This window comes from Dendropsophus ebraccatus, chromosome 9 (assembly GCF_027789765.1).
Source record: "Dendropsophus ebraccatus isolate aDenEbr1 chromosome 9, aDenEbr1.pat, whole genome shotgun sequence".
In the NCBI taxonomy this organism is placed as follows: Eukaryota; Metazoa; Chordata; class Amphibia; order Anura; family Hylidae; genus Dendropsophus; species Dendropsophus ebraccatus.
Window position 1 is genome coordinate 54,204,319 of NC_091462.1, and position 12,957 is coordinate 54,217,275.

The 12,957-nt window shown below is 41.0% G+C and overlaps 1 protein-coding gene across 2 annotated transcripts in view; it reads right to left on the minus strand.

The window, feature by feature from the left end:
• Positions 1 to 1,348, minus strand: part of LOC138801003 (aldehyde oxidase 1-like) — a 101,430-nt gene extending 100,082 nt beyond the window's left edge. For both annotated transcript variants that reach the window (XM_069983353.1, XM_069983352.1), the window contains exon 1: positions 1,273 to 1,348. In XM_069983353.1, coding sequence (XP_069839454.1) covers positions 1,273 to 1,326 — 54 coding nt within the window. In that variant the 5' untranslated portion in view covers positions 1,327 to 1,348. The remainder of the gene's footprint in view (positions 1 to 1,272) is intronic.
• Positions 1,349 to 12,957: the final 11,609 nt, after the last annotated feature.

The following is a 12,957-nucleotide window of genomic DNA, read 5'->3' on the forward strand; positions in this document are numbered from 1 at the left end:
AGATCCACTTCAGGCTGGGGCTTGCATCAGAGGACAGGATAATGTGCCTGCACTTACACTCAGCTATTCACACTGCTGTATAGAGAAGTTTCTGTCACTGTCCTCCTGCACAGCTCAGTGATTCTCCCTTCCTGATTGGACCATGCTGAGGACACACCCCTTCCCCATTGCTGTCATGTGACCACACAGACCTCTGACAGCAGCCCTGCTTCTCTATTCTAGCCTTCTGTACTACGCTACTGCATTATGGGGATCTGCAGTCTCATTCTGTTTCTACAAACTGCTGCTTTTTTCTTTTCAGGTTTTTGCACTTACTACACATTATACACCACATGCTGATTGCTATACTATACAGTAATTTATAAAATGACATATCCAGCTGTTTCTAAATGTTTGTTTCATTTGTTTTACATGTTATTCAGAATAAAAAAAAAACATTATTTTTTGGGGGGTGGAACCATTTGTCTGCATTTCAATGATTTCTTATGGGAAAGTTTGCTTTGGTTTAAGAGTGATTTGGATTACAAACATGGTTCCTGAACAAATTATGTTCGTAATCCAAGTCACTACTGTACTGACCAAAATACCACATGAGGACCTAGCCTATTGCCTCATGCATACGGCTGCATTGGGATCTCTTTTGAGTCATAATTGAGTACCCATAGACATGTACTACATCTCTCTGTGGATTTTCTACCTGTTGTACCTGTACCTGTTCTACCTGTTGCAAAAAAATGTGCACGTCCCAACACGTCACATTATGTAGGTATTCTCTCCTAAAAACATTGCCTGTAGAAGAGCATTCCCCACACGATTGGATTTACTCACATACATACTTTGTAATCTGCTTATATACAATAAACATATAGTCAATTGAAGTCTCTTTGCAGCCATTTTATGAAAATAAGCACAAAAATAATTTGGTTATATGTAGATTTCACAATGTCTAACACAGTATGGCACAGCACAGGTGCAAGGATGCAACACATACCCAACAGTTGTTTTCCCTTCTGTTATTTCCTAGCATTATGGTTTTTACATTGCTGGCATGCAAGTAAAATATTCCGTAACTATACATTAGTTTGCTCCTTTCTTTTTTATATCCATTACAAAAAAATATTGCATATGTGATTCCAGTCTGGGAAACTGTTATAGTAATAATTTAATATATTCTGGCAAGCAAATTCATAAAAGTATATCATACTTTCTAAGACATAAAAACAACAAAACAACTAAGAAAATGACCCATGAACCATCAGAATATAATCGTACCTTTTTGCCATTCACATAGAAAATCAGATCATCTGCAGCCTGTTGAGGAGACATCTCTGCAAGTCTGTGGAGCTTTGCAAAGTATCCACCTATTTCCTAGAATCAGTGAGGTGCATTATAGGTGACACCAGAGCCTGGGGCTGACAGAGAGAACAGATTGTTGTTTTTTTCAGTTTAGAAACCAAACAGGTCATCACATTTCAGGCTTCATATACTGTATATGCAAGACGTGTCTGCCCCTAGTGCAGAATGTACTTTATAAATTGATTCCAATTAAATCTTTAATATTCACTATATCAGACTATGTTCTCACACAGTATTTTGGTCAGTATTTTGCAACAAATTGAGTGGATGGCTGCCGTTCAATGGCAAATAATTGCTGTTATTTTAAAACGGCTGTTTGACGGCCATCCACTAAATTTCAACAGCAAGGGGATATAGTCTTTGTGTTTTCAGTCCACTCCTGGTTTTGGTTTCAAAATACTGAGCAAGAGTACTGTGTGTGAACAGCAGCCTGTGGCTTATTGGTTTGCACTGTAGCCTTTCAGTGCTGGGGTCCTGGGTTCAAATCTCACAAAGAACAACATCTACAAAGATTTTGTATGTTCTCTCCGTGTTTGCATGGGTTTCCTCCCAAAACAGAGATAGGTGAATTTAAATTGTTGGCCCTAATGGGGACAGGGACCAAAATTTGCAAAACTGTGTAAAGTGCTGTGGAATCAGTTGGTGCTATAAAAATAAAAGCAAAAAAAAATTGCTATTGTGGGAAAAAAATATAAAAAGCACATTCAACTGGTGTAATATGACCCTGAATGATTATTCACTTGTAGTGTAAAGTTTCATCACCAAAGCATTAGAACACCGTGTATTAAAGGGTGTGTATAACTTTTCAACCATTTCTCTATTGCTTAATTTCAATTAAAATTAAGCTGTTTAACAGATCAGTCTGTACAGACTGCAGGTAACAAAACCGCCCTTTCCCCTTAGGGTGTCTCTATACAGAGAGATTTGTCTAACAGATATTTGAAGCATACACAATAAACAAAAGAAATTGTGCTACTAAATCCACAGACACATGATCAGGCAAAGCTTACCTGGCAAGCTGGCAAAGTGGCCCAGTCACTTAACAAAACTTTTGACATATCACAGAGACATTTCAAAAGTTTTGTTCAGTCAGATCTGGGGGTTCCTTATAATATACGTGTATATTATACGTGTATAATGTACAGATTACACATGGTTTGTTTATAGTTTTTATCTATGGAAATTCAAAGGCGTGAGTGGGAGCTGTAGATACAAAATAGTTTGATATTGTGAAGACCCTTTTGTACAAGCTGGTCGGGCAAATAAGAATTCCCAGGAATGTGACGTGGTCCAGGGTGCTGGATACTGGTTTTGCACCAACCGGTGAGCTCCGGTGTTTCAGGGGCAACTTGTCACGGTGACCAAGAGTGGTATTATCCACTCCTGGACACACGGGCACTGGGCCTTTGGTAGAACTGGTGTGAGGTGCAAGCTGCGGCAACAAAGATGAAACCCACTTAAACAATGCTTGAACTTTACTTAAAGGACAACTCCGGCGAATTTTTTTTTTTGGCTTATTTAACACACATTACAAAGTTATATAACTTTGTAATGTGGTTAAATACCCGGTCTGGCCCCCTTCCCCCACTTTCCGACCCCCGACCCCCACCCCGGAAGTTAAAGAATATATACATTACCTATTACGGTCGTCACGGTCCTCTTCTCTGGTGTCGGGTGATGTCAGAGCTGGGGGCGGTCCGGGTCTTCTTCCTCCTCGGCGTCTTCATTGAGAGTGAATGGGAGAGAAAAGGCTGCTGGTGCACATGCGCACCAGCAGCCTTTTCATTGGCTGGAAGCCATGTGATGCGCTCCAGCCAATGAAAAGGCTGCCGGTGCGCAAGCGCGCTGTCAGCCTTTTCTCTCTCATGGACCCGGAAGAAGGAGACATCGCTGGACGGCGGACGCAGGTGACGGTGAGGCGGCCGGCGGCCGAATGGAGTGGCGATCGTCACCGGAGGGATGGTGAGTATGGTGTCTGTGTGTGTCTGTGTTTTTTTTTTTTTGGGGGGGTCCCGCCGGAGTTGTCCTTTAAAAGCTTCAGTGCGATACCAAAATATAGGAGTGATTTAGGTAATCAGTGCAATAAAACAGGCAGTGTCTCAACAGGCAACTTCAGGTGATGAGAGAGTAGGAGTTAAGTAAAGAAGAAGCAGTAGATAGGGGCCGGATAGGAGCCCTAGCCTAATTACAGCAGTACTCTACCGGGATGTGTGTGACATGTATCTTCAAGAAATCCTTGTACTCAAGTTTAGATAAATTTGTGTTATCTGTCTTCTGCTTACGCAGTCTCGGAGGGGCCATCCTGTGAGGTAGTACGAGTCCCAAGCCTCTGGGTAGAGTCAAGTAGTGAAAATGTTCCCACCATTGTCAGTAGAAAGCAGCTAACTCACAATCTGTACTCTACTGTGGATCAGTCCCTCTTGCTCTCTTCTTAGAAAGTGACTTAGGAACTTCAGTGTCCTGAAGTTAGGATCCTTGTCGTAGGCAAGTGTGTTCTCTATTCGTCCTGTAACCCCGGATCTAATGGTGCCTTTACACAGCAGCCGGGTCCGCACTGTTAATGACAGGCCATCACAATCGCACGGCAGCCCACCGGCAGCTCTTCTGCCCGCAGTCACACATTGTAACTGACTGCTGGAGGTCCCTTACCTTCCTCCCAGGAGTCAGATTAGCGATCAGTGAATAGAGTCTGCCTCAGGCAGGCTGTATGCATTTATCGCAGATAGCACTGATCAATGCTATGCTATGGCATAGCAATGATCAGTGTTACTGATTCAATGTAAAAGTCCCCTAGGGGGACGTATAAAGTGGAAAATAAGCCCCTCCCCCAATAAAAATTAAAATTACCCAATTTTCCCATTTTTTAAATAAAACACAATAAATCAAAAACAATAAACAATAATAAACATATTATATACCTTAGTATGTCCGATTTATTTTAAAAAAAAAAACAATATTGTTCCCGCACGGTCAACAGCATAAAAAAGGCCAAGATTTATTATATTTTTAATTACATTTTATAAAAAAAAAATTGATCAATAAGTCTGATCTACACAAATCTGATACTAATACAAACTGGGGATCATGGCGCAAAAAATGACGCCCCATACAGCCCCCTACGTGAAAAAATAAAAGCGCTATAAGAGTCACAATAGGGCCATTGTAATCACACCTCTTTGCTTAAAAAAAAAGGTTTTACTGTTAAAAAATAGTAAAACATTAGAAAAGCTATATAAAATGCATATCGCTGTATTCCGACTGACCTATAGAATAAAGATATTATGTCAGTTTTACAGTAAAGAGCATTACATAAACCCAAAGCCCCCATTTAATTCCATTATTTAAAAAAAAAAAGGATCAAACCGGATGTGAATTTAAAAGAAAAAAAAACTGTTTATGTTTGTAAACTTTGTGTTGGTACATGAATTTCCCTGGACTGACAAACCACCTGTGTGAATGGTTCTTTTGTTTCTTGCTTTGCTTTTTCTCATTAGGCTGGCCACCTAATGCTCTAATTTTCCTCTCATTTCTGGTATTGCCACCAGGGAACAATGTACTAAAACTAAGTAAAAGTGCTGTAATGTGAAATGTAACATTATAACAATTGTGTATTTTCTTTTTACTTACCTGCCTGGAGCAGCTGCAGCAAGGTGTGTGCTCTGACCATGTAAGAGGCAGACCAGCAGAAACTCAGGGGTTTTATAGGAAAATGTGCAAAGCATTGTGGGAGTTGACAAGGGTATAAAACCCCATCAGGTGTAAATGATTGAGTGGATTGTGAAGTTTTGTACTATGTTACAATGTGGAAAGCAGAAAGCTGACTGCTGTTGTCAAGAATAGCAGGTAAGACAAGACACCAGACAGTGGGCCCTGAATCTGACCCCACCCACTGTCACCTGCCTACTTGCCTCGGTCGACCCTAGGCGGTCGCGGACAACCACGAAGACATTCCCTATGCTGTATACGTGCACAACATAAAACGCAGACAGACAGACAGACAAATACAATGCGGGAAGTCAACTAGCCAAGTCAGAAACCAAACGAGCAACGCAGTACAAAATCAGAACCAAACGGAGAGTCAGGGGACAGGCAAAAGGTCAGAATCCAGGCAAGACAATAGAGACAGGATAGGGCAGAATGCAGGGAACTGGGGAGCTGGGATCAGAGACAACTAATAGCCAGCGAAGTGAGCTGGTAAGTGAATCATACTTATACTGGGTCAGGGGGCCGGATCAGCACATCATTGGCCCGACCCCCTGATCCCAAACACACATCAGCTGTCATGCTATGGACTGAGTGGGGAAGCGATCCGCCCCTCAGCCCGAGCATGATGCCGTTCAGCTGAAGCGTCTGGACGGCCGCCGCGAGTGACTCGGAGCCGCGGCGTCCCTGGTAACCAAGGACGCCGTCGGGTCTCCGTGACGTCACCCGGCTGGCGCGGCCGCGTCGGCGCTGAGTCCTAGCGCCGACCGACGGAGCCGGGAGAGCAGATGACGCCGCAGGAGCGCTGGCAGGTGAGTTCTTAACAGCTGTCATGTGAATTATTTTTGTGGAGTAAAATAAAAGTCCTTTGGATTATTTTTCTCTGATCAAGATTGATCTTTTTGAAAAGCCCATGCCCAACATATAGTGTCAGAAGTGGGATACATTTTTGAGTATTGTTCCAAGTACTCTTTTTGAAAAGCTCATGCCCAACATATGGTGTCAAAAGTGGGATGCCATCAAAGCCAGTCACTGCTGACAGAATGTGCTATATCTGTCAGGAGAAGGGACATGTGGCCAAGTTTTGCCCTAAGAAAAGTGCTAAAGGCCCAACATCTGCCTCATTCTTTGCTTGTAGTGACTTTATCCGGCCTATTAAAATTAATGGACACAATGTGGAAGCTTTGCTTGATTCTGGTAGCAAACTAAGTCTTGTACAGAAGGACTTGATAACCCGTAAGACAGAGTTTCCTAAAGTACCAATTACATGTGTTCATGGAGATACCAAGAATTACTCCACATCAAATGTTGAACTACAGTTGGATGAAAAATCTTATATAATGCCAGCTGTTGTGGTTCCTGAACTACAAGTACCAGTAATCCTTGGCAGAACCACTCCTGGATTTAAAGCGTAACTGTCATGTTTTTTTTATTGCAGAAATCAGTAGTATAAGCGATTTTAAGAAACTCTGTAATAGGTTTCATCAGCCAAAAAAGCAATTTCCCAGCCTCCCCCCCTGACTTCTTAGCTGTGCATTATCAGGCAAACACGTCTTCATTACAGAGAAGCCAGTGAAGACGGGCTCTGCTCTCTCCATTGTAAGCCTATGAAGGGGGGAGGGGCCGAGGGAGATGAGGGAGCAGGAAGAGGTGACATGAAGGTCAGCTGTTTGTAGACTCTCTGGGCACCTAAACCGCAGGATTCTGGGGTCAGAAAGGTCAGTGCTTATCTATGAACTTACTGAGAGAAGATTGCAGGGTGTTGTGCTGTGCAAGACTGCTCCGTGCTCAGTCACTCCTAACAGCCCCTCCCCTCTCCATAGCCATATAATGGAGAGAGAAATCCTGCTTCATTTGATGTGAGGGGGGAGGCTGGGAGATTGCTTTTTCAGTACAGAAGGAAACTCTTTTAGTACATAACACCTATTACAGAGTTTCTTAAAATCGCTTGTACTGTTGATATTTAATGTTTTCAGAAAAATGACCCTGAACTGACAGTTACGCTTTAAGGACTTGCTAATGGGAGAAGGCCAATTATCTGCAGTGACTACAAGAGCGCAAGCACAGACGCAGAAGAAAGCTGAGACCTTGGAGGACATTTTCCCTTTTCATTATGACATCTTGGAGCCACCAGCAGCAAAACATCCAAGTGCTCCAGAGCAGCAGGATGTCTTCAGGAAAAGACTTTCCAGGGAAGGCAAGTATATGGCTGCTGGACTATGGGACACTGATATTGCATCTGAGCAAAAACAGGACACTGACTTATGTTCTTTATATGAACAAGGTTTAACTAACAGTAACCTGATTAAGAACAATGTTAGGCAACCTACTACACCTTATTTCCTTGTTAAAAATAATATCCTGTATAGGGTGTGTAGTCATCCGAAGATCGGAGAGACAGTACAACAGTTGTGCCAAAAAAGTTTACAAAGGACATTTTAAAATTGTCACATGATCTTCCTATTGCTGGTCATTTGGGTTATAAAAAAACATTGGCTAGGGTGCTTTATCACTTCTATTGGCCTGGTGTTTATGATGAGGTCACCATTGTCGTAGTTGCCCAGTATGCCAATATACTGCTTCTATCCCTCCTAAAGCAGAACTTATACCATTGCCAGTAATTGATGAACCATTTAATACTGTTGGTATGGATATTATTGGTCCACTAGAAAAGAGTTCTAAAGGTAACCGTTTCATTCTTACCATAGTAGACTACTGTACTAAGTACCCGGAGGCAATTCCTATGCGAACAGTTACTGCTAAGAGAGTGGCTGAGGAAATTCTGAATGTGTTTAGTAGAGTTGGGTTACCTAAGCATATACTGGCAGATCAGGGTAGTAACTTTACCTCTTCTTTTCTATCAGAAGTGTACCAACTTCTTGGTATTCAGCCCCTCAGAACCACCCCTTACCATTCACAAACAGATGGGTTGGCTGAACGGTATAACCAGACACTGAAAAACATGCTTAGAAAATTTGTCCATAATGATCCAAAACAATGGGACAAATTTTTGCCTTTCCTGTTGTTTGCCTATCGTGAAGTTCCTCAAAAGTCTACCGAATTTAGCCCATTTGAGTTATTATATGGAAGACGACCTAGAGGACTCTTAGATGTTATTAAAGAAGTTTGGGAGGATAAAGCAGGCCATCAGAAAAATGTGGTGGAGTATGTTTTACAAATGAGAGAAAAACTACCTAAACTAGTTTACCAAAAGAAATGGTATGATCAACATGCTAGGAATAAATCCATTAAAGTTGGTGATAAAGTTCTCCTCTTACTGCCTAGTAGTGAAAATAAGTTTACAAAACAAAATATCTCTGACGAGGGCGACCGCAAGCTCGCTGAAACGCGTTAGATGTTTTTTTTCCCCACATCGGCCTCCGTATCCACCAAAGTGACGTCACTCAATTGTGGATTCCTCCCGATCTACTCCACTACGCCGGGTGTAAGGTAGCAGCAGAGCCACCGGCCGGGGCTCGCTCCCGACCCCGATAACAAGGACATCAATATTCTCCTCCAATCTTTCAGGACTACACTTCGTATACAGTCAAATTGCAGAGTATGCATATGTGAAAGAGACATCATAGTGGCGCAAAACAGGTAGGAACACCGGTATTATTCAACTAGCTGTATATTAGTTCATATAGTGCTGTGTAAGAGCTTATCATATATACCTGGGGCAATCACCTGTCTTTTAATATAGCCACCTTGATACACCTGAATTAACTTTCTCTATGTCATACCATTATCTGATACTATATTCCCTCGGATACTATAGCGCTATAGATCATATTGGTATTTTGTTTTGTAAACTTTCACTGAGGATACGGAATCCTCAAGATCTATATAGCAGCAAAATAGTTACACATCTGCAGTGCAGCGCCGACGAGTGTATAACTCCACAGAGTGCACACTTTTTTGCATAGTGAAAATAAGTTGCTAGCCAGATGGCAAGGACCATATAAAGTGGTTAAACAAACAGGCCCTGTAGACTTTGAAATTGAAACCCCAGAAAAAAAACAAAAAAGTAAAGTCTACCATGTAAATTTACTAAAACGTTGGCTTGAACCAGAGGTTTATTCAGACAATAACTCATCTTGTACTGTGGTTACAGATTCCACACAGGATATGTCTGAAGAGGTTTATGATTTGTTAAAAAATTGTGCAGAGTGGTCAGATGTAACTAGGATTCCTAAACTAACTAAATTAATACTGGGGATCATGTTCCGATCAGACAAAAACCATATAGAATACCAGAAAAATTAAAGGGTAAGGCAGAAAATGAGGTTCAGGAAATGCTAACATTGGGAGTCATTGAACCATCTAAAAGCCCTTGGTGTTCACCTGTAGTGATGGTCAGGAAAAAAGATGGAATAATAAGATTTTGTATAGATTTCCGTAAAATTAATGCCATCTCTAGTTTCGACAGTTATCCAATGCCTCGCATTGATGATCTCATTGACAGATTGTGAAATGCAGCTTACATTTCTACCCTCGATTTGTGTAAGGGTTATTGGCAAATTCCTCTAGATGAGAAATCAAAAGAGAAGACCGCTTTTGTGATGCCTAGTGGTCTGTATCAGTTCAGAACAATGCCATTTGGTCTCCATGGTGCTCCCGCCAGTTTTCAGAGAGCAATTGACATCCTACTAAAAAACCATGTAGAGTACAGTGCTGCCTACTTAGATGATGTTGTAATTTTTAGCAAGTCATGGAAAGACCATTTACATCACTTGGGAAAAGTAATTGCTGAAATTAGAGACGCAGGTTTCATAATTAATCCACGTAAATGTGCTTTAGGTTTTCAGGAAACAAAGTACCTTGGGTTTATTGTAGGTAATGGCAAAGTAAGGCCAGAAATTTCAAAGGTACAAGCCATCCAATTGGCTAGTGTTCCAACCACAAAAAAAGAGGTTCGGTCTTTTTTAGGTCTTGTTGGATACTATAGACGCTTTATCCCTAATTTTGCTGACGTAGTTGCCCCTCTGACTGACCTAACAAAGAAGAGCAGTAGAGAGGAAGTAGTATGGACCAGAGAGTGTGAACTCGCCTACAGAAAAGCACAAGAGATTCTGTGTACAGAGCCAGTTTTACAGAGTCCAGACTTTGACAAACCATTTACTGTACAGACTGACGCTTCAGAAGTTGGACTTGGTGCCGTCCTTAGTCGAGAGACTAATGGTGAGGAACACCCTATTCTTTATGTAAGTAGAAAACTGTTTCCACGTGAACAGAAGTATTCCACCATAGAGAAAGAGGGACTAGCAATTAAGTGGGCCTTGGAAACTTTACGTTACTATTTACTAGGGAGAGAGTTCACTTTAGTAACGGATCATCACCCGCTTACCTGGATCCAGACTATGAGAGACAAGAATGCCAGAATTACGCGGTGGTATTTAGCCATACAGCCGTTTAAGTTTGAGATAAGACATCGATCAGGAAAGAAGCACCAGAATGCAGATCATTTGTCTAGGTATGGTGCTGAGGTAAAGGAGTTGTCTGAGGAAGGACAAGCTTCCTTCTAAGAAGGGAGGAATGTGAAGATGTTAGTAGATTGATGTGAATTTAAAAGAAAAAAAACCTGTTTATGTTTGTAAACTTTGTGTTGGTACATGAATTTCCCTGGACTGACAAACCACCTGTGTGAATGGTTCTTTTGTTTCTTGCTTTGCTTTTTCTTATTAGGCTGGCCACCTAATGCTCTAATTTTCCTCTCTTTCCTGGTATTGCCACCAGGGAACAATGTACTAAAACTAAGTAAAAGTGCTGTAATGTGAAATGTAACAGTATAACAATTGTGTATTTTCTTTTTACTTACCTGCCTGGAGCAGCTGCAGCAAGGTGTGTGCTCTGACCATGTAAGAGGCAGACCAGCAGAAACTCAGGGGTTTTATAGGAAAATGTGCATAGCATTGTGGGAGTTGACAAGGGTATAAAACCCCATCAGGTGTAAATGATTGAGTGGATTGTGAAGTTTTGTACTATGTTACAATGTGGAAGTAAAATAAAAGTCCTTTGGATTATTTTTCTCTGATCAAGATTGATCTTTTAGAAAAGACCATGCCCAAGAAGGTTTTTTTTAACGGACACAAAAATGAGGTCGACTACGTTTTTGTGTACGTTAAAAAAAATGGATCTGTTTTTTGCCAAAAATGGATGAAAAAAAAACAGATTGCAAAAATGAAGTGTGAACCCAGCCTTAGGGACATCTGTGAGTATGTATATTAAGAAATGATCTGGAAAGTCCTATTGGACACACAAAAAAAGCCCCTCAAACCGTTTGGCTCTGTTAAGTGCGCACCTGTACTGAAGTCGACACACTACCAGGAGCCTGGTTGTAGTGTCGAGATGCTGCCACCTTCAGGAAACAGCTGAAAATACAACATACTTTATTCTATAGCAAATAGAAGGGCAAATGCTTCCTGTTTATGCTTACAAGCTGCAGGTAGAACACAATACAATAGGGGTGCACATGCAAGATTATGTTCATACACCATCAAAATGATGGCAGTTTTTATTGGACAGCCATCATTTAATTGAAAATAACAGTTGTTATACAATTTTAGATGACAGCCGTCAAATAAAACGGTCGTCAATTTGTGAAATTGTGAGAAATCTTGTGCTACTAAGCTGCAGTCTGTAGGTAAATGTCTTGATTCACTCGTTCACCATTATTTGTATTGCTCTATCATGGTATCCTATAAATAATGGAAACCACTGGTGCCCAGCAAACCCTTTTTACCTTTCCATGGATGTATCTCCTGGTACGGGAGGTACATAGATGACCTCCTCCTTATATTGACGGGCACACCAGCAGAAGTAGAAAATTTCGTTAATTTTATCAATGCAAATAATTTGAATCTCAGATTTACCCATCAATATGATTTTCATAAAATTGCTTTTTTGGACATATTAGGCTAGGTTCACACTGCGTTTTCAGCATCCGTTTAACGGATCCGTTTTTTTTAACGTCCAGAAAAATAGGGTCATCAACGTTTTTTTGTCCGTTTTGGTCCGTCAAAAAAAACGGATCCGTTTTTTTTAATAATGGAAGTCAATGGAAAAACGGATGCACACAAATGAATCCGTTTTTTGCAATCCGTTTTTCATGCGTTTTTGCAAAAAACGGATGCGTTAAACGGATGCTGAAAACGCAGTGTGAACCTAGCCTTACTGTATTTTGATAACGGGAAAATACTCACAGGAAGCCTAGCACAGGAAACAGGATTTTACATTCAAAGAGTAATCATCCCAAACAAGTAATAAAAAATCTTCCCATATAAGAATTTATTTGCACATGTCGCAATTGTTCAGATCAGACCTCCTATTCAGATGCATGCCGTGACCTAGAGGAACATCTCTTAAAAAGAGGCTACACACAACCAATCATAAACAGAGCTAAATTCGCAGCTGAAAAACATGATAGAAAATACCACCTCATGGACAGGAAACGTAACTCTCCCCAATCTGACAATGGCACTTCTACCAAGGGTAAGTCAATGCCATCCCCTCTCACTTTCTCCACTCCCTTTTGTCCACAATTTAATGCGATTAGAAACATCATACACAAATATGTCCCCTTACTATACCAGGACGATACCTGTGAGAAAATTCTGAGAACAGGGGTCAGATATGTAGTGCGTCGGGGAGTAACTTTAGGGAACATTCTCTCACCCACTATCCTACCTTATGACACCAAACCACAACGCACATGGTTAAATTTACAAGAGTCATTTGAATGCGGTTTATCACACTGCGGTTTGTGTACTTTTTTTGAAAAAAACAAATAGTTTTCCTTCTTTTACCACTGGTCAGAACTACTCAATTAAATCTTTCATTAATTGTAATTCTATTTTTGTTATTTACTAAGCAGAGTGTTCTCCATGCTGTCTTCAATAT